General features: G+C 46.2%; 1 protein-coding gene across 1 annotated transcript; it reads left to right on the top strand.

The window, feature by feature from the left end:
- Positions 1-27,227, top strand: Fam47e (family with sequence similarity 47 member E). The gene is made up of 9 exons (XM_038342430.1): positions 1-80; positions 5,332-5,674; positions 8,417-8,550; positions 14,768-14,912; positions 16,604-16,706; positions 17,272-17,372; positions 22,363-22,518; positions 24,590-24,667; positions 26,176-27,227. Exons 1-9 carry the CDS (start codon positions 1-3, stop codon positions 26,272-26,274), a joined length of 1,239 nt encoding a protein of 412 aa, XP_038198358.1. The 3' UTR covers positions 26,275-27,227.
- The last annotated feature ends 409 nt before the right edge of the window (positions 27,228-27,636 follow it).

Below are 27,636 nucleotides of genomic sequence, written 5' to 3'. Positions count from 1 at the left end.
ATGGCGGAGCGTGGGCAGCTGCTCCGGCTCACGACTTTGCCTCCCAGGCTGCTGCAGGAGCACCGGAACTGCGGGCGGTGGTAAGCTCGGTGCTGCTGGGGCTGAAGAAACTGCTGATCAGGGAAGCCTGGATTCCCTGGGCTGGACCGGGAAGGTCCTTGCTGCTTGCAGTTGCCTTTCACGGTGTCCCCTGTGCCCTTACTATAGAATGAAAAGACCAGTGCTGGATAGATACCCCGTCCCCCAAACGACACAGCCTTTTGGGTTCCTTTGCCACAAGCCCAGGAGAAGTCCTTTGAAGTCCTCAGGCCAGATAGGGACACACAGAGGCCTCTAGGGAGTCTGTACTATAGCTCAGGCCTCTGAGCTCCTGCCTTCAACACACAGTTGGGGAGTAACCACCTCTTTCAACAGACCCCTGGTTCAGCGCATGGCATCTGCAATACCTGGAGTCTGTAGCCCTTCAGTTGGAGGTTCTGGTCCAGCAGAACCCTTGGTGGGAGATGCTTGAAGTCCTGGGAAGACAGGTCACTACTTGGAGGGTTGGTGAGGCAGGGAAAAGGATTTTATTTTCCACTTGCTTGAGAGTGAGTTCTAGTTGAAGAGGCCATTCAATGGGCGATGAACTGGGCAGCAGGCCTAGAATCAGAAAGGCTAGTAGCTCACTATGTAGCCTAGGCTTGCCTTAAGATGGTGGTCCTCTTGCCTCAGCCTCCAGAGTGCATGATTTGAGGTATGCCACCACACCCAGCACTCTGGGCTCTTGTTTTCTTACTGTGAACCTGGACATGTTAGTGAATCAGCCTTGCAGGTCAGTGAGGACTCTTGGGACGGGCCACACATAGAACACAGTGCTCTCTGTATCTATAGGACCCCTTATGAGTGCCTGGGAAATCTTAACACCCGCCCCCTACATTTAAAACCTATCTGCTTTGAAATAATTGTAGACTCAGGGGAGATGGTGAATGTCCAAAATCCTACAGAGCCTTCCCTAGTGGCTTCCGATGGCACCGTCTTACGTGTCTACAGCCCGCCACCATGCCAGGAAAGTGACCTTGGCACAAGGTCCGAGTGGTTAAGCAAGACCTCTGCATTTACCAGCTCTCATGTCTGCAGAATTTTCATATGTATACTTCAAGATTCCAAACTGTTTCATAATCAGCATTAATTACTTTCCCCATTGCTGTGGAAGAAGAGCTCACCCAAACAGAGAAGGGCTGGCTCTGGCTCATCGTTTTGGGAGGTATCCGTCTCTGCCAGTGAGGGAAGTGGGCAGCCCAGGCAGCCTCATCCACGGAGATGAGCGCTCTTGGCATGACTGCACACATCGTGGGCAATCAGGAGCACAGATAGGTGGGAAGAGAGCAGGAGTTTTACCCTGAAGGCTAGAGACACAAGCACCTGTGGGGGACATTTTACATCAAACAGCCACACAGGAACAAACATGGGACCCTCATTGTCAGTCTTTCTTCCCCAGACCAACCACAAATCTGTTCCCCAGTTCTGTAATTTTGAGCATTTTAAGAGTGTTACCTAGGGTCTAGAGAGATGGCTCAGCAATTAAGAATACCTGATGCTCTTCCAGAGGACTGGAGTTGGATTCCCAGCACCTCCATCAGGCAGCCCACAAGTGCCTGTAATTCCAAGTTCAGGGAATGTGATAAATAAATAAAAATAAAAAAAATAATGCTAGCAAGCTAGAACGACATAGGTCATGCTCTTTTGATACCGACTCTTCTTACCCATAAAGCTTGTGCGATCCATCCAAGTTGTGCGTGTCAACGATTTGTTCACCTGGTTGCCGAGGAGCATGCTCTGTGGCATGTTTGTTTATTTATGCACTTGAAGACATCCAGGGTAGTTTCAGTTTTTGACTATTGTGTACGAAGCTGCCATGAACCTTTATGTGCTCGTTTTTGGAAGAACATATATTTTCATTTCCTTAGGACAAGTGTCAATATATCATATACGAATGTCTGTGAAAATAGCCAACATTCGGGGGAAAATGGTTCTAGTTTTATATTATTGGTCAAGCAAGATTATTTGTGGGCCTAAGCAGATATGGAGAGATGAAGTTGCCGAGTGCTCACCTAGCATGAAGCTTAACACCCTAAAGCCAGATATGATGGCACATGACTATAATCACAGCATTCAGGAGCTGGAGGCAAGAGGCCCAGAAGTTGAAGGTAGCTCAAGGTGTCTTCTACAAGGCTGGTTTGAGAGTAGCCTGGGCTCTAGGAGGCTGTCTCTCAAAATGTATGAATAAGGAAAGGCAGAAAGAAAGTGCAGAGTTAAGCTTTTAGCTATGAGAAGATGGGGTAGAAGAAGGCCCTTCCTCTTACATCCATGCACCTCTCAGAACTGAAAGGGAGGTTAGGGAGGCTCAGCTTCCCTCAGGCTTTCTGCCAGTTTCAGAATTCTGAGTCTCAAACTAGGTACTGTACAGTTCCCATTTTGAGATATATGGCTGTACTAAAACAAAGACATTTATTGTTTTAATTTGTTTAATGATTTTAGGAAGCGCTTGGGTATTTAAGTTAGTTATAAATATAGAATATGAGCTTTATGAAGATAGTTATTAATGGAGAGGGTTATTTGCTAATAGGTAGAGCTGACTGGTCATAAACCCCAAGATGAGATGTGGCTCAACGCACCCATACCTCGAGCCATTTGGAGAGTGATTTATTAAGGGCAGGGAGAAACTTTCTGCAAACTCATCTTTTGGTCCTTTCATGGAGAATTTTAGAATGTAGTGAAGTTAGGCTCCTCAGACACACCTGTACATTTACATCTGGCAAAGAAGGTTCTAGGCTTCACTGGAAACCCCTGAGGACCAGGCTAGAATCTCTTAAAATTGTATGAAGATGGTTACAGCAAAGATTGGATTTAGTATAAAACTGGACAGACAAAAAAGGGAAGGCACTAGCTGTCAGAATGTCTGAGGCAGGCTGACATTAGTTAGGACCATCAGCTGCCCGGGTTCCGAGGCCTGCCTTTATCACTGGTTCTGTATTCTAGATCTGCTATCATTTTCCTTCCCATGTGCCATCCGTCCCTTCCATCTCATCTCTGTGACCTGACTGCTCCGTCCTAGTGGGAGCCTGGAGGGGAAGGAAGCAGAGAGACACGGGCTGTGTGAAAGTCAGATGGGAGGAGGGATGAAGGGAAACTCTATGGCTCACCTGAGGTAAACAGTGGAAGACCACCCGTGGCTCCATGAAAATATGCATCTAGTGGTCCAAAACGTAGAAAATCTTTGGATTCTGCAAGGGGACCTGAGATGCCAGATAATTCAGGAGAAAATTATAAAAATGATCAGCTTTAGCGTGCAGCTAGCCGCCATTCACTGGTGCTTTGAACTGCATTAGAAATCCCAGGCTACCGCCTCTTAACCATGGAGCTTTTTATCTAGAATTTACTTTTAATGTTTCTAGTCCCCCCCCCTCTATGTTTGTGTATATGTGTGTGTGTGTGTGCACGTGCACACATGTGGATATGTGCACTTGAGTGCATGTGCCCATGGAGGCCAGAAGCTTTGGGTTCCCTGGAGCGAGTTACACATGTGTAGCTTTTGATGTGTGTGTGTGCGTGCATACGTATGTTTGTGTTTAATTTCTCTATGCCTCACGTTATCTATAAATAGGAATATTACTAGTACTGACTACATGGGGTTGTTATGACATTTAAATAGGCTGATGTATGAAAGCACTTAAAGCAGTACCCCACTGTGTTGTGGGGAGTTCCCCATCTGTGTAGCTGTTATGATTCTTTAAAGAAAATTTATCTATTTGTGTGTGTGTATGTATGTGTGCACACACACGCGTTCTTGCACACATAAGCCATCGTGTGTGTGGAGGTCAGAAAACAACTTTTTGGAGACAGTTCTCTCCTACCATGTGGGTCCTGGGATTAGGCTGGGCAGCAGGCACCTTTGCCCATAGAGCCACGGGCAGGCTTTGTTACCCTCCCCCTCCACACATAGAGGGGGAGGGAGGGAGGGAAGGAAGGAGGGAGGGAGGGATCTAAATGACACGTTGTGCGCTTCATGCAGCTCATGGACATCATTTCCCAGTCTTCATCCTGAGTTGAAAGGGGAAACCAGGGCTGTATTAGTTAGGGTTTTATTGCTATGAAGAGACACCATGACCGCAACAACTCTTATAAGGAAAACGTTTAATTGGGGCTGGCTTACAGGTTCAGAGATTTAGTCAATTATCATCATGGCGGGAAGTATGGTGGCAGCGTGGGGCACTGGAAAGGTAGCTGCGAATTCTACTGCTGGATCAGCAGGAAGCAGGATGAGAAAGAGACTCTAGCTTGAGCATTTGAAACCCCAAAACCCGCCCCCAGTGACACACTTCCTCCAACAAGGCCACACTTCCCAATAGTGCCATTTCCTGTGAGCCTGTGGGATCCATTTTCATTCAAACCACCACAAAGGCTCACTGAGGATATCTAACACACGGATTCATTCAGTTACAGAGGGGCTGCATTAGTTACCCTTCTCATCCCCATGACAGAATATTAACGCAAAGCCACACATGGGGGAAGGATCTCTTTGGGTTCAGGGTTTGAGGTGGAAGTGGCTATCGTGGTGGGGAAGGCAGGGCTGAGTTCATGGTGTGAATCCTGCAGTTGGGACTCTTCACACCGAAAGGAGAATACCAGCGCTTCCTCTCCTCAGTCCCTGCCTCCAGTCCATGGCATGGCGCTACCCACATTCAGGGTGGTTCACCCTCCTCAGCTAGCCCTCCCGGAAATGTCCTCATCGGTGTGCCCAGGAGTGTGTCTCCTAGGCGATTCCAAGTCCAGTCAAGCTGACAGTGAACTCTTCATCACAAGAGCTGCATTGCCACTGGGACCTCAGTTCTCCCTGCCACACTGCTGTCCCTTGTCTCTGGGAGGGGAACCGGCCTGCTTTGCAAACACAATGGATTTTTTTTTTAACATGGCAGAAGTAGTTAGAAAGTGAATGCTTAAATTTATACCTGGATGGGCCTTTAAAATACAGTGACGTGTATGACACAGGTAAGACTTTGAAATAGGGTACTCAGTAAAAAAGCATCTTCATTTAGAATACATGCACTTAGGGACAACTGTGTGCAGGCTAAGGTACAGGTCCCCTTCAGAACAGTGGCTTTGCTTAAGTGAGCGATGGGAGCAGACCCTGGGGACACAGTGGGACACACAATGACGGGTCTTGCAGAGCATGGTTAACTCAGCCTCCTGTAACTCCCTCTTCCTCTGCCCCCCACCTCCCCCACAATAGATGGAGGCTAGCCTCCTCCACCCTGGTCCTGGGATGCACATCACCTGACTTGTGTCTTCTAGGCACCTGGAGACCCTGCCTTCCAAGAGTTTCATGAAACCCAAGAGACTGAGGTTCCAGGGACCTGTGAACAGCCGGCGCTGGGTGTTTGTGAGAGAGGGACTGGATGACTTCAGGAAAGGCTGTCCCCCACACCAGCACCCCAAAGATGTCTTCCTGCCTCATGTTCATCACAGAATTCCCCAAGCTACCCCCAAGAAGAGGCAGAATGGACTACTCGAGGGGGCCGCCCTGTTATCCAAGCTTCCACAGGCGAGGAAGGCATTCCTAAAGGATGTGGAAGATAACATGGCCTTGCACCTCCTGGCTCTCTACCCACATCTGGAAGAAGCTTTGCCCCCTGAGGTGATTTGTCTGGGTTTGAGGGCATGCAGTCCGGGGGTTGGGCTGAAAATAATTCTTTCCAGTCGCCCAGGGGCCCTGGGGTGCATGTTATAGGAAAGGAGGTCATACCCACCCCAGGTGAAGGTTCTTAAGCAGCTCAGGGCAGCCCCCCTGTGTCTACTGAGGAAACAGTGATAGGATACACACTGTCTCCCTTGCTTTCTGTGCAGCCTTTCAGCTCACCAGGGCGGCCCACACAGGCAGTTTGGGCTCTCAAGCTCTCTCTGTTGACTTTGCCCTGAGACTTTCTAGATACAGGAAGCCTTGCTTTCTTTAGCCCAGGCCAAAGAGATTTTTTTTTGTAACTAACATTAGAGTTTATTTATTTATTTATTTTTCTCTGCTCCCCTCCCTACCTCTCCCTTCCTCCCTTCAAACCTCTCCCAAGATCCCCATGCTCCCAATTTACTCAGCAGATCTTGTCTTTTTCATACTTCCCATGTAGATTAGATCTATGTATGTCTTTCTTAGGGTCATCATTGCTGTCCAGGTTCTCTGGGATTGTGATTTGTGGGCTGGTTTTCTTTGCTTTATGTCTAAAAGCCACTTATGAGTGAGTACATATGATATTTGTCTTTCTGTGTCTGGGTTACCTCACTCGATATGATGTTTTCTAGCTCCATCCATTTGCCTGCAAAATTCATGATGTCGTTATTTTTTTTCCTACGGTGTAGTACTCCATTGTATAAATGTACCACATTTTCCTTATCCATTCTTTGGTTAGGGGGCATTTAGGTTGTTTCCAGGTCCTGATTATGACAAATAATGCTGCTATGAACATAGCTGAGCACACGTCCTTGTGGCACGATTGAGCATCCTTTGGATATATACCCAAAAGTGGTATTAAGAACTCACTAACAAATGGATAGAGATGGGAGAATCTGAAGGCCACAGGGAGAGGAGCAGGATTCACCGTAACCTCTAGGCCAGGCCTGAATAGGAACTTTGTTGTGTCACGAGTGTCCCAGGCTGCTCCTAATCCTTCTGCATAGCCCTCGGCACATTTACCCTGTTTCTCTATCTCAAAATGGCACCCAAGTTCCAGCAAGAAGGAGAAATGACTATCTTTTCACTAAGCTAACGATAGTTTTTCTAGGCATGGCTTCCTCATTTGACCTCCGCCATCCGCTAGAAAGCTGAGAAATGCTTTCTTACTTGACCAGCACAGCCTTAAAGAAATCCTGGGCTCTGTGAGATCTGAGGAAGAAGGCAGACTGGGTGAGGCAGGAGGTGAGCAGGAGTGTCTCTCCACCCCCACCCCTGCAGCCTGTCCCGGGCTAAACAGGCAAGTCTGGGTGCACCATTCCCTTGCTCAGAACCCCCTCTGGCTGGAGCCAAGTCCCCTCCTGGCTTTGGGGACCCTCTTCTCTGCTGCTCTCCCAGCTCTGCCACCCGCTCTCTCATCCCGCTCCAGCTGCAATTTCTGATCAGCGGTTTTCTACACGGCTTTTGCCTTCCCGGGTTTCAAATAAAGAGGTGGTTCTACCGCATCTCATGGCGCATGGCCATGGCACGGGAGCATGGTTCTCATTTCCCCGTCCGATTTCCCCGCCTAGGTTTCGTAAGCTTTGTTGTGAGGCAGGGTGCGCCTTCTGGTGCTGAGTCAGCGGCCTGGGTCTCCAGTTCAGGTTTGACTTCACAGCTGCAGCAAAGGAACAACACTTCTTTTTCGTGTGGTCACAGAAAAATCCAGACCCACAGTCTAGTTTCCGTGGTCTGCTTGGTTCACGAGCCTGCTGCATCCCTAAGCTAGTCACTGTGGCTCTGGTGTGGTCTTGCAAGAATGGAGGTGAGGTTAGGCCAACTAGGACCAAGTGGATAGGGGAGGGGGGAGAGGTGGCTCTTGGTGTGTAGGGGCAGGGGAGGGTCATGTGTTTGTTGAGATGTGTGTGCCTGTGTAGTACAACAAAAGACAACCTCACCTGTAGTTCCTTGGGTGCTGACCATCGTTTTATGGAGACAATGTTTCCTACTGGCATGGGACTCATCAAGCTGGGTAGACAGGCAGGTCTCTATTACTTTAGACTTAAGATTATATGTGCACCGCACCCAGATTTTTATTTATTTATTTATTATGTATACAATATTCTGTCTGTGTATATGCCTGAAGGCCACAAGAGGGCACCAGACCTCATTACAGATGGTTGTGAGCCACCATGTGGTTGCTGGGAATTGAACTCAGGACCTTTGGAAGAGAAGGCAATACTCTTAACCGCTGAGCCATCTCTCCAGCCCCAGATTTTTTTTTTAAACATGAGTTCTGGGGGTGGAACTCAGGTTCTCCTGCTATCAAGGCAAACACTTTACTGGCTGTGCTATTTCCCCAGCTCCTGAGGTGGTTCTTCAAAGGAAAATGCAGACACTGTATCCATGGGGCATGAGTGATGCCTGAGATGCCAGCAGTCAAGAATCACGGAAGTCCAACGAGACACTCCAAGTTCTGGGTCTTTAGGGTCTGGGGGAGGCTCACAGGCGTATTTCTAGAGGAGATGGGATCATAACACAGTCTGAGCACCCAGTGTCCAGGTGACAGACGCCCTGCAGCACAGTGGAACCGTAACACAGCCTGAGCACCCAGGCTCTATGAATGACGTTTGAAAAGGAACACCAGAGGAGCGACTTGGTGCACTTTGTTACAGAATCGGGGCCCTCTTTCCTGCAGTGTTCACCCTACCCCACCCCAAGTCTACTTTCTCTTTGCAGCTCTTATTCCAGGTGCTGGAGGTACTCGACCCTGAGGGAAACTTGGAGGAGACGTGGGCTTATTGTCGGGATACCAGAAAATTAATGAAGGGACCCACAGAGCTTGAAGAAAAATGTTCTTCTCAGGTGTGCCTGTGAGTACTGCTGACATCTTTGCCCTGATGAACATTCTAGGATGCTCTTATCATATTTAGAACAATTTTCCTAATTTGGGTGTTTTGGGTGTTTCGTTTTGTTAGTTAAAAAAAAAAACAAAACAAAAAAACCCTCTCAGTCTCATTTAGGCCAGGCTGACCTCCAGTTTGTCATGATGCTAAGGATGACCTGATGCCTGATCTTCCTGCCTGTGTTTTCAAGACTGGGATTGTAGGCCCATGCCACCACACCTGGGTATCTAGAATACTTTTTAAAGAAGCAATGGCAATAAAGATTTGTGGCGGGAGACAGCCGTGACTCTGCTCGATAAATAAACATGGCACCCATCTGGCTTTTATTTGACAAGAGGACGGCAAAAGGCCTAATGAATTGACTTTATTCAACATGGCAGACCAGTGGTTGGTTGGATCATTATATGCCCATGTGTGCACCTATGCATAACACAGGTAATTGTCAAGGATGCCCTCGCTAGCCATTCTTACTATTTTGAGACAGGGTTTAAGGTTGCCCAGGCTGTCCTGAAATTTTTCATCTTCCTGCTTCTATTTCCAGTGTGCTGGGATTACAGGCTTAGGCCACAACACCTGGCTAGGTGCTTGTCATCCAAAGCAATTATAAAATCTTCTGTTTGGAGGCCCTGTGCATCTTTACATAAACCATGCCCATAATTGCTTCCTACTCTGAAACTATCTAAAACATGAAACTTAGTAAAAATTCTTTTGTCCCTCATCCTTGCTCCCCCAATCCCATATCATTTAATAATGTAAATGTTGATTGGCATAAATAAGTTTCAACATAAACATGGGATGAGACGTGTTTACTTCTGACACTGGGTGAGCTCTCTCATGGGTGCTGAAGTAGGTAGGGAGATGGATAGACTGCAAGGATCTCACTGTTGTTGCCTGGCTTGCTCTCTGGTATATCCGGGAGAGCGACTCACCTCACTCCTGCCCTTCGCCCACTGGAGAGAGAACCAGTGGGGTGCACAAGTTTGTCTCCCTCTCTGTGCTGGAGGGAAAGTCAGCCCTGGTGGGGGCTGGGTGGAGGAATCTGCCAGTTTATGGTCTTCCATGAACAAGTTCTCTTGGACATAAAGCCATGCCCTCCACCATGGCAGCTGCTTGTCATGAAAGGGATGGTTTGGCTTCTGTCTTCACTGTTTCTGTTGTCTCTCGGGTTGCTCAGAACCTGCATGCAGAAGAGAGGAGCATTATGCGTGGAGACATAGTCTATGATACAGTAAGACTAAAGGCAGCAATCTGTCTTTTACTTTGGGCAGTTTACGTGGTTAACCCCGAAAAATCTCTAAGGCAGTGGCTCTCAGCCTTCCTAATGGTGTGACCCTTTGATATGGGCCTTCTTGTTGTGGTGAACCCCAACCACAAAGTTATTTCATTGCTACTTCATAGCTATAATTTTCTACTGTTACAAACTGTAATGGAAATTCTGATGTGTGAGTCTCCAAAGGGCTCACAACCCACAGGTTGAGAACCAGTGTTCTAAGGTAAGATATTGTAAACAAGTGGGCGTTGATCACCCATGTACTCAGAAGAAGTCCAGCCGTAATATATAAATATGATAGCATATCATACAGGAAATGTGTAACTTCAAAGAGGTGAGCTTGGCTGTTAGCATATGCATTCGTTTCCTTTGGCTGCTGGGGAATTTTGACACAAACCTGGTGGCTTAAAACAATGGACATGTTCATCCAACATTTCCTAACAGCTCTGAGCCTATAGCCGGAAATGACTATCAAGCTGACATCAGATATCAGCAGGGCTGTGTTGCCTCCAGAGGCTGCAGGGAAATTTGCTCCTTGCCTCCTCTGGTTTCTAGTGGCTGATGGAGTCCGTGGTTTGTGACCACATTGCTCCAAACTTGGAGACCAGCAGCTTCATGTCTCTGTCTAGTGTCCTCACATGGCCTGCTCTTGTGTGTCAGGTCCACCCCTCTCTGGCCTTCAAGGATGCCTGTGATGGTGTGTGTGACCCAGCAAGATAATCTAAGATAATCTCCCAGTCTCAGAAATGTGGACGAATCACACCTGTGAAGACTCTTCAAAAGCAGAGGACTCCAAGCTCCAAGGATTAGCACTTGATCTCTTTAGAGGCCTCTATGGCCCTCCCAGAGCATGAGGTGACACTGCCCCTCTTGAAAACAAGCTCCCTAGCCTTCCCTCTGAAAAGAGCCTTTGAAGGAGGCATCCAAACTCATTCCCTCTTGATCCCACAGCAGTGAAGATTCCTCTTCAGTGCCCACTGAACTCCACTGACCTTGCCCTTGGTCAAGGTCACATTGAAACCTATTCTCCCACATCAGTGACTTTGGCCATTGTCCTGACAAAATATCTGGCAGAAGCAGTGCCAGGGGAAAGGGTTTGTTCTGGCTCACAGTTCCAGAGGGTGCAGTCCATCATGGCGGGGAAGACATGGGGGTAGGGCAGCCTCAAGGTACTAGGCAGGTACTCCAGGGGCCTGTTTCCTGAAGACCAACAGATAGAAGAGAGCTTGGCGCAGAAGCAGGGTCAGGCTATAACCCTCAAGCTGTGCCCCCAACAGTTTCTTCTACCTTCCTTCCAGAAGTTCCATAATCTGAGCAGCCCCAGCTAATGACCAAGTATTAAATATCTGAGCTTATGGGGTACATTTCCCATGCAGACCATAACAGTAATTAAACAAGTGTCCACAGGCCACCACACTGTCATCGAGGACACAGTGAAGGTGTCGGTCAAGACGGCTCCATGGGTAGAAAGGTTTAATTGGGGATCAAACTGCCAAAGCTATCTCTGGGTCAGGGAGGGGTGCAGAGAAACAAGCAACATGGTGGAAAAGCAAGCGGATTTGATGTAACAGCAATCAGGATGGGGACTTTGAGCTGATGCAGGCTGTTCAGATGGACTGGGAACTAGACGTCCTTGACAGAGGGAGTCGGCCTTGGGGTTCCTGGTAAACAGAAACTGAATTTCAGCCTCTATATACCTAATAATCTTTCTTTTTACTTGGCCAAAGTCTTCTGTTTAGGACATTGTCACCAGCACTCTCGTTTGGGGCAGGGGATCTGTGTTTCTACCGCACTAGCACACAACTGTTTCCATAGCAACTGACACAATTGATGACATCATCTTTCCGTTCACACTGTTTCCTTTTTCCTTCTGAGACAGGGTTTCACTCTGTAGACCAGGCTGGCCCTGTGGCAATCGTTCTGCCTTCCCAGTGTTGGGATTACTGATGTGAACCACTCATGACCTGTCTTCCTTTAGCTTCTGGAACATTCTTTTTCCTTGTTTTCTCGTTGTCCTCTCTTTGGTTTCTTTTGAGTGGTTTCTCTATTCATCTATCTATCTATCTATCTATCCATCCATCTATCTACCTATCTATCATCTATCTATCTGTCTGTCTGTCTGTCTGTCTGTCTATCCATCCATCCATCCATACATCCATCCATCCATCCATCCATCTATTTATTTATGTTGAGACATGGTCTCCCTATGTAGCTCTAGCTGTCTTTTATTTGTTTGTTTGTTTGTTTTGATTTTTGTTTGTTTTAAACCTTGAAGTACTTCAGTTTTTGTACATTCACACCCAAGTGATCTTGGCCACTTTCAATAGGCAAACCAGGAGTTGTCCTTGGACCAGTAGTTAACACCAGGGACTGTACAGATGGAAACCAAATCTTCATTCTCTCTGTAGTCCTCCTCTGCCTTGCATAGCTCAGGAAATAGTGAGGACACAATAATTAGTTGCTTCCAGAACAACAGCAAGCTGCCAGCTAGTGGTCATTGTGAAATCGGAAGCGCTCTATTTTACTGTTATTAGCAATCCTAGCATTGCTAGCACTGCTAGTCTGTTCCACTGTCTCTTGTTTGTATCATCAGAATAGCTTACTAATTTGTGTGGTGGCTCTGAGAATGGCCCCCATAGATTCATATATTTGAGTGCTCAGTCACTAAAGCGTGGGAAGGGTTAGGAGGTGTGGCCTTGTTGGAGGAGGTGTGTCACTAGCATGTTTCAAAAGCTCACACCAGGTCCAGTCTCTTTCTCCCTCTCTCTCTCTTCCTCTTCCTTCCTCCCTCTCCCTCCCTCTGCCTCTTGTCTAGGATGTAAACAAGCCCCAATTAAATACTTTATAAGAGTTGCCTTGGCCATAGGTTTCTTCATCACAGTAGGTCAGTAACTGAAACAACTGGTTTCATGGCCTCCAAGCCTAAACCCTCCTTCCTCTCTCTCTCTCTCTCTCTCTCTCTCTCTCTCTCTCTCTCTCTCTCTCTCTCTCTCTCTCTCTCTCTCTCTGTGTGTGTGGGTGTGTTTGTACCCTGTTTTAGACAGGGTCTCTTGGTTGTTTGCAGCTGGCTTGTGAGCTTACAGGGAGTCTCCTGTTTCTGCCTCCTCCCTCCATGGGAGATCACTGGGATTAGAGACTTGTGCTGCCCACCCTTGCTTTGTGTGCTCTCTAAGGATTCTGAGGATTTGAACTTGGGACCTCATACTTGTGCAGCAAGCGCTGTACCCATGGAGCCATTTCCCCAGTCTATTCCCCTCTTTTTAAAATTAAAACAATTACATTTTCATTTACTTTAGTGTGTGTGGGTTGTGTGTGTACCACAGTGTACACTTGGATGAGTGTGTGGGTTGTGTGTGTACCACAGTGTACAGTTGGAGGAGTGTGTGTGGGTTGTGTGTGTATCACAGTGTACACTTGGAGGAGTATGTGGGGGTTGTGTGTGTACCACAGTGTATACTTGGATGAGTGTGTGGGTTGTGTGTGTACCACAGTGTACACTTGGAGGAGTGTGTGGGTTGTGTGTGTACCACAGTGTACACTTGGAGGAGTGTGTGGGTTGTGTGTGTACCGCAGTGTACACTTGGAGGACTGTGTGGGGTTGTGTGTGTACCACAGTGTACACCTGGAGGTCAAAGGACCACTTGTAGGAGTTGGTCGTCCCCATCTTCAGCGTGGGTCCTGGGCATTGAGCTGAGGGGGTCGGGCTTGGCCTAAGGTGCACTCAGCGGCGAAGCTGTTTGGTCCTGAAGTCTGCTTGTCACCAGAGCAAACTCGATCGTCTCACACACTTGGGCGTCAGTCCTGTGCTCAGCCTTCCCTTGCTGCTTCCTAGTGCAGGCGAAAGTCACACTGGACTGCACATGCTGTGCATCCATACCAAGGCTGTTGCCCAGTCTGATAATTACCTGGTCCAGTGCTTTCCTCTTCCCGGTCTGTGCTCAGTGTCATTTAGTGGAGAGACTTTCTCTACAGAAATGAGATAATTTTCTGCAATCCTCTCCAGCACTTCTCTCATTTATTTTATCTCGTTCCTGAGTATCTGGCATATGCTGGGCTGCCTGCCAATCTGTCCTTCTTGCTCCGTTGAAGGCAAGTGAAGACAGCAATTTTGGTTATATTTACAGTTGAATGCCGATTCCTAATTCTTCATCTCCAGCCCATATTTGGTGCTTAGGAAGTATTTCTTAACTGAATGGAAGACAAGTTAATCTGTGGATATATGAAGAAGATAGTAGGTTTGGGGAATTCTGTGGGGAATGCCTCCCTCAGGAAGGGATATGAAGCTAGGCTGTAGCTCAGTTGTTATGAGTGCTTGCCTAGCACACACAAAGTCTTGGGGTTAATCTCTGGGACCAGCTAAACAGAATGCAGAGGCACATGACTGTAATCTGCTACAGGTGGGAGGTTCAGGTGGGAGGGCCCAATGTTTAAGGTTCTTCCTCTACTATGGTGGACCTCAACCTTATGAGTTGGATAGCGGGAGACTGGGTTTGACATGCTCAGACTTACATTCAGCAGTGAGCACTTGGCCTGAAATTTAAATAAAGAATTGGGGATTGGGAGAATAGACAATGCAGAAATGCCAGTGAGAGCTTTTCACAGTAGTGCAGAGAAGCAGACATCGATGGGCTGGATGTCAGAGATTGTAGTGGCTTCTAGATGACACATGTATTAATACATGATACTCATAACTTTGAAAGTCATGACCCTGGATTTAATGTTCTTAAGCTTTAATCAGTATGACTAGCCATGACACACTTGTATTTCTAGCACTGATGGGGAAAATATGATCTTTGACTATGACCTTTTTGAGACCTTGAGAGGTCTGATCTCATTTCCCAACGATACCTGTTGAGACTCACTTGGATTCATTGAACCTCATTCTTCTTTCTTTGATGATCTCATTGTCTTTAGTCCCAAGAAGATGCCCGTGTCACATTCAGGCCAGTGGCTTTGTGAAGAAAAGCCAAGCGAAGTGATTTCTCTCTATCAAGACAGTCTCCTTCATGACAACGTGTGCAGAGGGGTCCGAGACTTCTGTGACTGGGCCAAAGCTCTTGTAAGTTAGCGGTGACTTGTAACCAGAGGCTACGCGTTCATTTCCTGGCTGTCCAGTCCCGAGTAATCACACAAAAACTTATGCTAACTACAAACTGTTTGGCCTACTAGCTCAGGCTATTATTAACTAGCTCTTTCAGCTTAAGTTAACCCATACTTCTTATCTATATCTAACCACATGACTTAGTACCTTTTCTCAGTATGGCATTCTCATCTTGCTTCCTCTGCATCTGACTGGTGACTGTGTCTCTGCCTTTCCTCTTCCCAGAATTCTCCCAGTCTGGTCACCCCACCTATACTTCCTGCCTGGCTACTGACCAGCGTTTTATTAAACCTATGTGAATGACAAATCTTTACAGTGTACAAGAGCATTATCCCACAGCAGTGACTCCTAAAGTACAGTTGAGAGCCTGGCTCAGTGTGTTAGAGTCGTTCTCCGTGCCTGAGGGAGGCCCTGGGCTCAGACTCCAGTACTGAAGAAACGCACCAAGCTCCTAATCGTTTCTGGTAAACATTGTCAGAGTCAAAGTCTCAAATCGCCAGTCATATTGGAATCAGTCTGGGCAGTCATTGACAGTAGAAAATTTGGGGACAGGAAACTTCTGCCAAGTGTGTAAGCACGGAGCTAATTGAATATTGCTGTCTCCGTCTTTCACCGTAGATGGCTTTGACGCATCTGTTAGTGACAGGACTCTTCTGCAGCCTTCATTCCTGCTTCAGTTCACACTCCCAGGCACCCTTGTCTGTGAGTGCTTGTGAGCTGCGCTGACACGGGTGCTTTTCTGAAGGGTGAGACTTCTGCCGTGGTCGTCAGGCCTTTCTTCACCTGCCTTCCCAGAACCCCAGTTTCTGAGGCTCATCCCAAGTGTCTGCAGAGTTTCTGATTGCCTGATGTTGTTCTCAGATTTAAGACCTTCCAGTATTACATCACTCTCAGATTTTTTTATGCATTAGTAATTTTTAGTCAAAATATTTTATATGCATGTTCATTACATTTATTAAATTATGTATTTGTGTGTGTGTGTGTGTTTGTGCGCGCGTGTGCGCGCGTGTGCATGTTCATGTCACAGTGACAGAGGACAACTTGTGAGAGCTGGTTCTGTCCTTCCATCATGTGGGTCCTGAGGTTCGAACTCAGCTTATCAAGCCTGTTGGCAAGCGCCTTTACCAGTTGAGCGACATTGCCAGCCCTGGTTAATGTATCTCTCTAGTCCTGTTTCATTAGCAGTGACTATCCTCCAGACCCGAATATAATTCGATGGGTTTAAGGGAGAAAGGAGAATTACCCAGAAGCACTCGGAGACTGAGGCCCAGTGAGCTCTAGATGCTGAACCGCTTTTGGATGCTGCTCTCAAGTCCTACTGGCCTCTTTCCCTGACTTTACTCTCAAGTTTCCCCCAAGACATGCCGGAAGTCATCGCCAAAATTAATTAAAGCTGCACTGTACCACTGTGAGGTCTGGTGGAGAGAGAGAAACCTTTCTCTAACAAGGCCGAATCCAGGGCTTTCTGCGCGGACCATGTGTTTGTGTCAGAATTAATCCCCACGATTAGGGAGAGGATGCCGCTCCCTGCTACCCCAGCACTGCTGGTCCATAGGATTGTATAGGACTGTTTGACTCCCACGCCTTCCCTCATTTCTGCCCGGCTTCCTCCTCCTGCCCTCCGCTCATGCCTTGCCGTGTCCTTGCAGGGAAGTTCGCCTGTGGAGGAGGAGTTCATCCTGCAGCAGTTTGACCTTGACTATCACACCAGACGCAGCTGTGCTGTGCTTCCTGCCATGAGAGCTGAAAAGCGTTCTGTCCCGAGTCAACTGCAGGAGGCAGAGCTGTGCCATGAACCAGACGGCGAGAGGCGACTCCGGAGAGCACAGGTGAGTGCAGGAAAGCAAGCCGAAGATCCAAGGAAACTGAGTTATGTTAAAGCCTTACGTGTTCTCTGGGGCTTTGGCCTTTTAAAGCCGCCCTCTCAGGATGTTATCATACTTAGTAAGTATTTGATAAGAGAATTGATATTTGATATCTATGATAGTGGTTTATGTGAAGAAGACATACCGTTTGGAACTGTTACTGACTCCCCACTTTCAGAGAGTCTTTTTAAAGTGTTTACATCTAATGGGAATATTAATGAATGCTTATTATTTATAACCAAGAGTAATACGATGATTGTGAACACTGTAAATCTTATGCCCAAAGAATTCTTATTTGAATCGAATTGACCGACCACACATTATTTTTGTTAAGAATTTTTAAAACACTTTTTAGGTGTGTGCGTGTGTGTGTGTATGGATATATGCCCATGACAGGAGGTGCCTGTGGAGGCGTTGGATCCCCTGGAGCTGGCATCACAGGTGGTCATGAGTCCGTGTGAACCTTCTGCAGGACAAACCCTTCATCGATGGTCGATCTTCCCTGAGAGAACATGGTGGGTGCTGGAATAAACCCCGGCCTTCTGGAAGAGCGGTGAGTGCTTTTAGCCTCTGAGCCGTTCTCCACCACAGCTCCTTTCGGGATCTCCTTCTTGCAAACTTGGAAGCACGGCTGAAGAAAGAATTGCAGCAGCATTTTGAAGAGAAGTATCATGGGGAGCCCCAACAATATGGTCTTTTAAACTTTCTGCTCAATTCCAATGTAAATAAACACGCATGCCTCGTTGTGCGAGCGAACAGCAGATTTCAGTGCCTGTGTGAGCGGGGAGTGTCTTCCTCAGAGTCAAAAACAGCGCATTATCTCTTATTAGCTCGGAATTACCTGTAATTTTTTCTTCACACATCCTACCATGTAGTTTAGTTCTCTGAAGAGAAAAACAGAAGACTTCTCTCAGGGTGAGGAGATGGCGCGGTAGATAAAACGCTTGTTGCATAAACAGAATAAGCTAAGTTTAAATCTTGAGAAAGCATCCAAAGCCAGACACGGGAGCACATGTCTGACACTTCAGCTCTTCCTATGGTGACATGGTGGCATCAGGGGCTGGGGGGGATTCCCAGAAACTCAGAGCCAGATAGCCTGGCATCTCAGCAGTGAGCAACAGAGACCCTTCCTCAAGCACTAACAAGTGAGGGCTGGCACAGAGCTGTCCCTGTGCCCTGCACGTGTGTGCAGAAGCATATGCACTTCCACTCACATGCATGCTTGCACACACAGGCTTGCACAATACTCTCGCATGTGCACACACATACACACACACAGTGTTTGGTGGGTGCAGAATTCTAGGTTCACAGTTTTTGCCTTTACTTCAGTACCATGGCGCTGTTGCTCCACAGTGTTGACTATTTCTGATGAATCTTACGAGACGCTTGACCTCTGCTTCCCGATGTGCTATTTTCTTCGATCACTTCTAGATGTTTCTTTTTTTTGAACATGCATACACACACATGAACACACTCACACATGCACAAACTCATGCACGCACACACTCACCTACACACATACACATACACACATGCACATGCACACGTACACTCACATACCGTTCTTTTCAGACTTATTGTGCTAGGAGTTCCCTGAGCCTCTTCGACTATTGAACTTATAATTTTCATAGTTTTTTTTTTGATTTTTAAAATTATTAGTATTATTATTTGTACAAAATTATGAATGTGTTCTGACATTTTCACACATGTGTACAATGTTCTTCTTTCATGAACTTTGAAAAAAAACTTTGACCACTAGTTCTTCAAGTCTGTTTTTGGCTTCTCAGTCTTTCCCCTACATTTGAATGGCACATGAGGAGGCTTGATGCTGTGTCCCAGCTCCCCGCTTCTGTTCTGTGTTTTTCTTCTTTGTTCATGTTTTTCTGTTGATAGAGCTTTAAATTCTGTGATTTCTTTCCTTGAAACATCGGTGGTTTTGTCTCATAATTACAATCTTCATGTCTAGACGTCTGGTGGGCGTTGGCTTTCCATGCCTCCACCTAATCTTTTGGAACACATGAGGTCCAGTTTGAGAACCTGCTCTGATGTCTTTTCGTCAGAACCCCCGTGTCTTCTCTGTGTCAGTTCCCATGAACTTGCTTATGTCCTCGAGATGTGCTATGATTTCCTGCATTGCTCCATGTTCACTGGTTACCGGAATGAGTGTTTAGGGCACTTAGGCATGTTTAGAAATATTTTTGGAATTTGTTCTGGGATACAATCAAGTTATTTAGAAAAGTCTGGTCTTTGGGGATCTTGCTTTAAAGATTCCTTGAGAAACAACAAAAGCGACGTTCAGTCTCAGGCTATTTATTTCGTAGTTCTGAGCAAGACCTTCAGTGTGTTCTCCCTGGTCCTGAGAGCAGGAGGGAGAGGCACCTGATCCCAGGCCCTTTCCCTCTAGTGCATTTAGCTGTCCTTCCCCTGACCTTGGGTGGTTTCCTTTGCACGTGCCGAGAGGGAACAACCACCTCACCCCACCCCATCCTCTGCAGCCCCGTGTCTTTTCTGTGTGGTGTGCTGTAAACTTCCGCTGCCTGGCTATCCTTGGGCTCCTGATCCCTCTGTTCCCTCAGTCCGGTGAGTCCCTTGGGCTGCTTCTGGGCTTCCCCTCCCCGTCCCTAGGGACTCTTTCTCTGCAGTCAGCAGGCAATTATCTTGTTTGTCCCTTTCCTCCCAGGGATTACTGTCCTGGTTACTGAGGCCCAGTGTCTTGCAGGCTAATTTTTTTTTCTTTTTTTCTATGCTCCAAATGTGGAAAGGAGGAGGGAAAGCCAGTCTGTATTCTGGAAATGCAAGTCCCCTTCTTTAGTTTACTGCTCTACGGTTCTCAGCACTGCTATGCTCTGCCCTCTGTTACTCTTTAAATGTTTTTTCCCCTCCCACCGTAGCTCTGCTCATGTGTTTCGTCTGTCTGAAGTCCCCCTTTCCCTGCGTGGATCTCTGTCTCTTTTTAGATGAGGGCATATGTTAATTTTGCTGTGGATGTTTCTTTCGTCTAGGTACATTGGTTGAGATTATCAATAGGTACATTGTTTGAGATTGTCAATAGGTACATTGGTTGAAATTGTCAATAGGTACATTGGTTGAGATTGTCCATAGGTACATTGGTTGAGATTATCCATAGGTACATTGGTTGAGGTTATCAATAGGTACATTGGTTGAGATTATCAATAGGTACATTGGTTGAGATTATCAATAGGTACATTGGTTGAGATTATCAATAGGTACATGGTTGAGATTATTGTATTCTTATTTTCCACCTCTCATAGCTCTGTGTGCCCTAGTTTTCTATTTTCTCTTCTCTCTGTTTGCCAGTTCATCTGTCTGCTTATTCACTCACGCAGGAAACATTTCTGAGCATCTGTGTGTTCAAAGGTGTTGGTAGCAAATGACACAAACCTGGCAGACTACTTCACGCACTCAGGGCTTGCGGTCTAGCAAAGTCAACAGGCAAGTGATTAACTGCAACAGAATGATGTCTCGTGCATACACATTAAGAAGAAATGACCGATCCAACAAGCATAGGGTGTGGGCAGTTTCAATAAAGGCTTCAAAGAAGAAATTATGTTGTGTGGAAGCATAGAAGATCCTTAGCACATTAGCAACCTTAGTTCTTCAGCTGGGCCCCACTTCTACCCCCACTCTTTATCCCCATTCTCAGCTTCCCTTCTTTTAATTCAGCCATTCTTTGCACCCTTCTCCCTCCCCCCCCCCCAAGGATATTTGGCAATGTTTGAAGATGGCAATTCGAGTTGTCCTAACTCAGCGGGCACCACTAGCATCTCAAAGATAGAGGCCAGGAACGTTGGTTGTTAAATATCCCACCGTGAGGAGGTCAGCCACCTCACCTCAGCAAAGAATGATCCCATCCCAGTGTCAATAGTGGCAGAGTTAGGAAACAGCACTGTCATTTAGCAACTATTTATAGAACACCTGCCGGAGCTAGGGAGGTACAGCGGGGAACCGCCTCCGAAGCTTGCGTTCCAGGGGGCGTAAAGAGATGCCGACAATGGAAATATACAGAGCATATCAGAGACCAGTGCTTCTGTGAAAACTGGGGCAGGCAAAGAAGCCAAGGTGTGTTGTGAGGCTTGCAGGTTCTTAAACTGGGCGGTCAGGGAAGATTCTACAAGAAACAGCAGGAACTGGGCATAGGAAGGACGTGCGTGAGATGCAGGAATGTGTTGGGCGTGTTCTAGAAGGGGGAGGGAAGTCAGAATGCTTGGAGAGAGTGTGCTAAGTCCAGCCCTAGGAGGGGCTGCCCCCATCAGCTGCAGTGTTTGATGTTTTAGACAGACGGGGTAACCCCCAAACACTCTACACTTTTCATTACATAGTTTAAATGCAGATGAGAGGAGCCAGAGAAATGGCGCTGCTCTTCCAGAGGATCCCAGGTGGTCCCCAGCACCTACGCCAGATAGTTCATAATTGCCTATAACTCCAGTTCCAGAGAAACTGATGCCCTCTCCTCACCTCCTCGGCACCAGTCCTCATGTGTACACACACACACACACACACACACACACACACAATTTAAAGCAAATCTCTAATATATATGGGCCTAGAGGAATGACTCAATATTTAGGAGCATCTGTAGCTCTTGCAGCGGGGACCTGGGTTCAGTTCCCAACACCCACGTGATGGCTCACAACTATCTGTAACTCTGGCCCCAGGGATCTAAGGCTAAGGCACTCCTCAGCCTCCACAAGCACTAGGTACACATGTGATATGTGCAGGCAAGTATTCATGCATGTAGAATAATCGTGAAAACGTGGATGTGAAGACAGACCCAGAACTGTGTGTTCACATTCTGTGTTCCACCCAAGAGTCGTCTGTCTGTGATAAGGCAGCTTGCAGCACTGTGTCTATGGCATCTGGCTGGGAGCCAGCGCAAAGTTATCTTTACATCCTCGGGGCACAACAGTGGAAGGAGCAAGAAGAGAGTGAGACCCACTCTTTCTCCGTATTTTCTCTTTCCATTAGCGGGGTAGAAGCATGATCCCAGGGCTCAGCATAGTGCGGGGCTTGGTGAGTTTAACCGAACAGTTTGGGACCTTGAAAAAGACTCCAGTGAACCAAACTGTTCGGGGTGAAATATGTGATTTTTACCTGATTTCTACCCGCTTTGCATGTGTACTCTCCCATAATCCTCAGGACACTCTTATGGAGTTAGAAACCTGTTATTTCTGCTTTGAAGATAAACTGATAGCTTAAGGGGTATGCCCGTGGACTCGCAGCTACTGAGAAAGGGAAAGACTGGATTCAGGCCTGGATCTGTCTGCATTCAAGGCCATGTTCATAGGCGTTACTCTGTTTTCCTAATTATGAATATGCATGCTTCTTTTGTAAAAAAAAAAAAAATCAAAGCACGTTGGAATTTTGTAAAATAATTGGCAAGGACCAGCTGTAAATTCTAAGCAATGGCACACTTTTCATAAAATGAGACTTAGATTATTGTTAGATTATTGAAGTGATCAACCAATCAATAAACAAGTAAGTACTGTCAACTAACAACCCAGGAATTATGTTACCTTTTCTAGAATCCTCACAAACCAAAGAGGGTGAAGATGAGGTATGGAGCCTGGTATCTGAAGACCAACTTGTGGAAGAAGCAAAGAGCCGATGAACCTTTGGTTGATCCCAAGATTTCACACAAAGCTCAGGATGCTAACTTTGAAAAGCATCTTCGGGAGCAGGTATGTTCATGTGCTGAGATTTGGTTGTCTGAGTCACGGATGATCACTGCATGGTTGGGCACAGAGGTTCCCCCAAAGTCCCAGGGCATATGTATCCAAGTCAGCAACAGGAAAGGCAAGATGAGGTATGTAGTGCATGTAGTGAGCAAGACTTGAATTCTGTCTTCATGGTAAGCACGCTGCCTCTGAACTGAGACAGCACGCCTAACATTTTGTGTTTGAGACAGGGTTTCACTTTGTAGCCCTGGCTTCCCTAGAACTCCATATATAAACCAGGCTGGCCTCAGACTCAGAGATCCTCATGCCTCCTGAGTGGTGGAATTAAAGGCCTCCACCCTCAGCCATTACTACCATTTTAAACAATGTTTCTATGAAAAAAATGTTTAAATGGCAGGTGGCCAGGTGGGACCCCCACAGTGCTCAGAACTGATGTGATGTCATGAAGTTTCAGGTGACTAAGGGTGGAGCTAGTTTCCTCTCGGCAAGAGGTGACAATCACAGAATCAGGACTACAGTTGGGAAGTTTCATTAGAATCCAGTCGTCACGGAAGCTGTAAGAGGGGACAAAAGCTAAACACTTGGAGGTGACAGAGCAGCAAAGCCGCACCACCATGCCGAGGCCCTGCTTTACTGCAGATGAGCGGTGTGCTTGCCTGTCTCTTGTGCACAGGCTTCTGCTAGAGCAAAGGTCATCGCCGTTGCTCTGGAAACAGGGAGGTGTTGACACACTCTCCACCAGACTCTGACGAGCACATTTGTGGGCGGCTTCTCATTTCCAGCAGACCGGGGTGTCTCCAGACACTGGGTGGGAAACTTCATTAGAAATTGCTTATCAGTCTGCTCTGCAGGTCAGAAAGCTCAGATATATGGCGGGTAGTCGTTTTCTGTTTCCCCGTGCTGGGTATAAAAAGCTGTTTTTTAGGAGTGAGGTATGCCGTAACTCTGTTAGCACAACATGCTTGAATAAACTTCAAAATAATCTAAATAACACTTAGAATTCTGAGTGCATGGTATAGGAGTGCCCAAATGTATGAGAATTTAATTCATAACTAATATTTTATTCTGACAGCAAAAAATAAAAAACTATGTATGGTGTCTGTCAGAGTACTTATGGTCAGTTAATGAACAAGCAGTATCTTTTCTATTTGGGTAATATTGTTGGTATAATTGTTACGGTGATAATTATTCATTAGGAGATCTAGACACAGTGAGGAGTCAAAACGACAGAATTGTTCTACAGCAATCTTTTTGGAGGCATAGTCTTGCGTATGTAGTCCAAGCTGGCTGAGAACTCATGACCCTCTCAAGTGCCGCGATGACAGGCATGCTGTACCATGCCCAGCCTGCCGTGGTGTTGATCAGTCACACTTTCATTGCACCCAAGGGAGGGTTGAGCCTGTGCACTGCAGGTGCGGCTACAGTGGTCTGTCAGTGGGGGACAGCCACTGGAAGGGAGGGTTGAGCCTGTGCACTGCAGGTGCGGCTACAGTGGTCTGTCAGTGGGGGACAGCCACTGGCAGTCTTACCAAGGACCCAAGAGTCTTCACTGGACTTGACCGACTGGGTTTGGGTGGTGGAATGACCTGAAAGAGTTGAACCTCAGTATGTGGATTTCTACATCCACTCTTTGAGTTCAAATAAATGTAAAGAAAAAAAATCAAAAGGATGCTTGAATATTCCCAAGGGGTTGGGACCAAAGCAAGTCTGTTTTTGATTATCGTGCCCTTTTAATTAAGCTCTGTAAATTGTGGGGCCGTTGAGAAGGCTCATTTGCTTCCCTTACCAGGTAAATGTAAAAATTAAAACTAAAATCTCTAAGTGGTAGATAGATTCTTTCATCAGTTTCTAGATATATGAAGTCAAAACTTTTCAGTTACTGAAATCTGTTGCTTATCCTTTATACAAGTGTAAGAAAATAAATGGGCAGAAGGTTGAAATTAGAAGTCTTTGAAAACCCTCATTCCTTAGCTGATGAACCTCAGAGTGAGAAGGCAGTGCCTACAGGGGGGACCTCACAGTGGGGGACCTCACAGTGTCTCCCACCTAGTTCTCCTTTAATCTGCTCTTTTAGGCGGAGCTGCTTGCAGGCCTACACGGAACTGTGGCCTTTAAAGACTTCATTCTAAGCAGGGGTTACAGGATGCCCAGGGTGAGTGAAGAGCCGGTTTGCAGAACCCTGCTGAGGGCTTTGAAGAAGACAGTGGGGATGAGAAGTACCCTAACATAATCGGAGAGTCGTCTCCGGCACCCTTAAACCTCAGGAAGGATGCAATCAAATAAAACAATGTTATGAGCCAGGTGGCACATGTCTTTAATCCCAGTACCTCAGAGGCAGAATCATGTGGCTCTCTGTGAGTTCAAGGCCAGCCTGGTCTACAAAGAGAGGTCCAGGACAGCCAGGGCTGTTACACAGAGAAACCCTGTCTCAAAAGCAAACACAAACAAATTCAGCATTTCTTTCCAGATGGAGCCCTTTGGTCCGTCCTCCTGATGTTTGAAGTCCACTCTGCTTGGCACCAAAGTGCATGGAGTAGAGGTGCAGAGTGTGTACCTTGCACAACCTCTTACTAAGACACCCAGACACCCAGTGTGCCCAAACAGCTGGACACTAAGCATAAGAGACCAAAGTCTTAGCTAGCAACAGGCTGTTCACAGCTTGCCAACTAGTCCCTCAGGCTCTGCAGAGGACAGAATAGCCAAGCACTCAGATTGTTAGAACAAGATACTAGATTTCTTTTTTTTTTCTTTTCTTTTTTCTTCTTCCATTTTTCTCCCCCTGTCTCCATAGTTATTGTTTTGAGATAACGTCTTATATAGATATAGATAGTCCAAGCTAGCCTCAAAATCACTTTGTACCCGAGCCTGGCCCTGAACTTCAGAGCCCCCTGACCTGTCCTCCAATTACGAGATGTGTAGGTATGTGCAGCAACATCTGCTTGGATTTCTATTTCCTGAGTCACAGAACTAAAGGTGGCTTATATTTAATGTCAAATAAATGAACACATTGAGCATGCTCAGAACCAGCCTGGCTTTGGATAAATTTAGAGCATGGGATGGACATTTAGGATTCAAACACTCCATCGTAGAGTTCAATGGAGTGTCTCCTTTAGCTCTGAGCGTCAGTGATAGACCACTGGCTAGATTTACTCTATACTCTCTCTATGTAGATACTCTATACTTACTGGGTTTGATATGCATTCGATAGCTGCTTGATCTGCATAGAAAGTCCACATAAGTTTATTTATACATATTTTTATGTAGAGTATGTAAAATATGCTTATTAATATTTTATGTTGTGCATTTTATATACTTTTGTATATTATGTAGGTATAATATATATGCCTTTATTTGTTTTTGGTGTTTGTTTTAGTGACCTTGAGCTTATGATCCCCTTGTTTCTAATTCTTAAGTGCTGGGGTTAGAGGCATGTGCCACCGTGCCTATTATTGTGGCCCACTGAGGCCAGAGGAGGACATCAGGCCTCTCTCACTGTTTGCTGTATTCTCAGACAGGGGCTGTCACTCGAGCTGAAACTCTTGCCTCGCATAAGGGAATCTGTGGGAGTGAAGTCTTTAAGCTGGGACTTTATAGCAGGAGGGCTGTATAGCTTTTCAACAAAAGCTTTCTACTGAGGAGATACTCATTTTTTCCCTGTAGTTCCTTGAGAAGATATATGCTGTCGAGAAAGGTAGAGCTGAAAATATTGAGACTCCTAAGAAACTCACGCCGACGGAGAGGCATCCTGGGAGAAGATGAGGCAGCTTTTATTGACTGCATACTTGGGTTTTCTTCCATTATTTTAATTATTAAGCAGGACATGATAAGTGCCCATGCGGAAACTTCAACCTGGCAGCATCTATAAATATAAAACCCGACACAATGTTTCTAAATGACTTTAATCGATTTTTGTATTATTTTTAGTTATGTATAGTTGTGTATGTCTGCATGGGGGTGCGTACACATGAATGTAGGGGCCCTCAGAGGTCAGAACTGTTGAGTCCTCTGGCGCTGGGGTTACAAACAGTTGTGAGCCACTGTGTGGGTGCTGGTAATTGAACCCTGGTCCTCTGGAAGAGCAGGTGTGCTCTTAACTCCTGATCGAGCTCTCCAGCCCCCATCAATCGATGTCTTGTTTGTTTGTTGTCTTCTTCAGGCAGTCTTGCTCTGTAGCCCAGGCTAACCTCTAATTAGTCACCCCACCCGCAGAGTAGACTCTCAGGGGCTATAATTGCAGCTGTCTACCAACATCCTTGGCTTATCATTTTGTGTATTACCAACTATGGAATCTAAATTCATGTAGAGTCTCCTCAAAATTTTGTGTTATGAAAATTACATAAGTATATTAGTTCTTAGTAAGAATAAAATCATAAGTAAAGGCAAAATCACTCTATTTTTATTGTTATAACTTTGAACGGGTGCCTTCTTTCTTCCTTTACAGTATTATTTTCTTGCATTTTGAGTTAAGCTAACTGGGTTTTTTTTTTCTCTCTTCTTAGACATGTTAGTCTTGCTAATAAATGTGTTTTTGCAATGGAAGGTCATAGGTCAAAAATTGTAATGGAAAATCAAGCTAACATGTTTAAAGATAAAAATGTATTTGTGTATGCATGTGACTTCTCTCAGAGTCAGAGGAGTCTACTGGATCCTCTGGAGCTGGAGGTACAGGCACTTGTTTGTTGTACTATGTGGGCGTTGGAAACCAAATTTGGATGCTCTACAGGAGCAGCAAGTGTCCTGAACCCTGAACCATTTCTCCAGTCACTACATTTTATTACTTTAATAAATTATTTGGGGGGGGGCGGGATTGGAGCACTGGAACAGTGGTTAAGAATGCTGACTGCTCTTCCAGAGGACCCAGGTTCAATTCCTAGCACCCATGTAGTGGCTCACAAACATCTGTAACTCCAGTTCCAGGGAATCTGATGCTCTCTTCTGGTGTCTGTGGGCAACAGGCAGGCACATGGTACGCAGACATACATGCAGGTAAAACATCGGTACAAGTATAAAATAAAAATTTAAACTAATATAAAGAACTTTGAAAATGAAATTATTATTTTGTATGCATGCTCATGGCCATGCATGCGTGTGTGGAAGGCGCATATGGAGTTCAGAAGGGTC

This window comes from Arvicola amphibius, chromosome 1, assembly GCF_903992535.2.
Source record: "Arvicola amphibius chromosome 1, mArvAmp1.2, whole genome shotgun sequence".
Taxonomy (NCBI): Eukaryota; Metazoa; Chordata; class Mammalia; order Rodentia; family Cricetidae; genus Arvicola; species Arvicola amphibius.
Note: the sequence above shows the minus strand (reverse complement) of the source record. Positions and strands in the feature narration are given on the sequence as shown.

What these genes read in the sequence shown, in the direction of transcription:
- Fam47e (XM_038342430.1), top strand. Translation starts at nt 1, where the DNA reads ATGGCGGAGCGTGGGCAGCTGCTCCGGCTCACGACTTTGCCTCCCAGG. An exon ending in AAGAAGCTTTGCCCCCTGAG is followed by an intron (nt 5,675 to 8,416) that starts GTGATTTGTCTG and finishes TTCTCTTTGCAG; the next exon opens with CTCTTATTCCAGGTGCTGGA. An exon ending in GGGGTTACAGGATGCCCAGG is followed by an intron (nt 24,668 to 26,175) that starts GTGAGTGAAGAG and finishes TTTTCCCTGTAG; the next exon opens with TTCCTTGAGAAGATATATGC.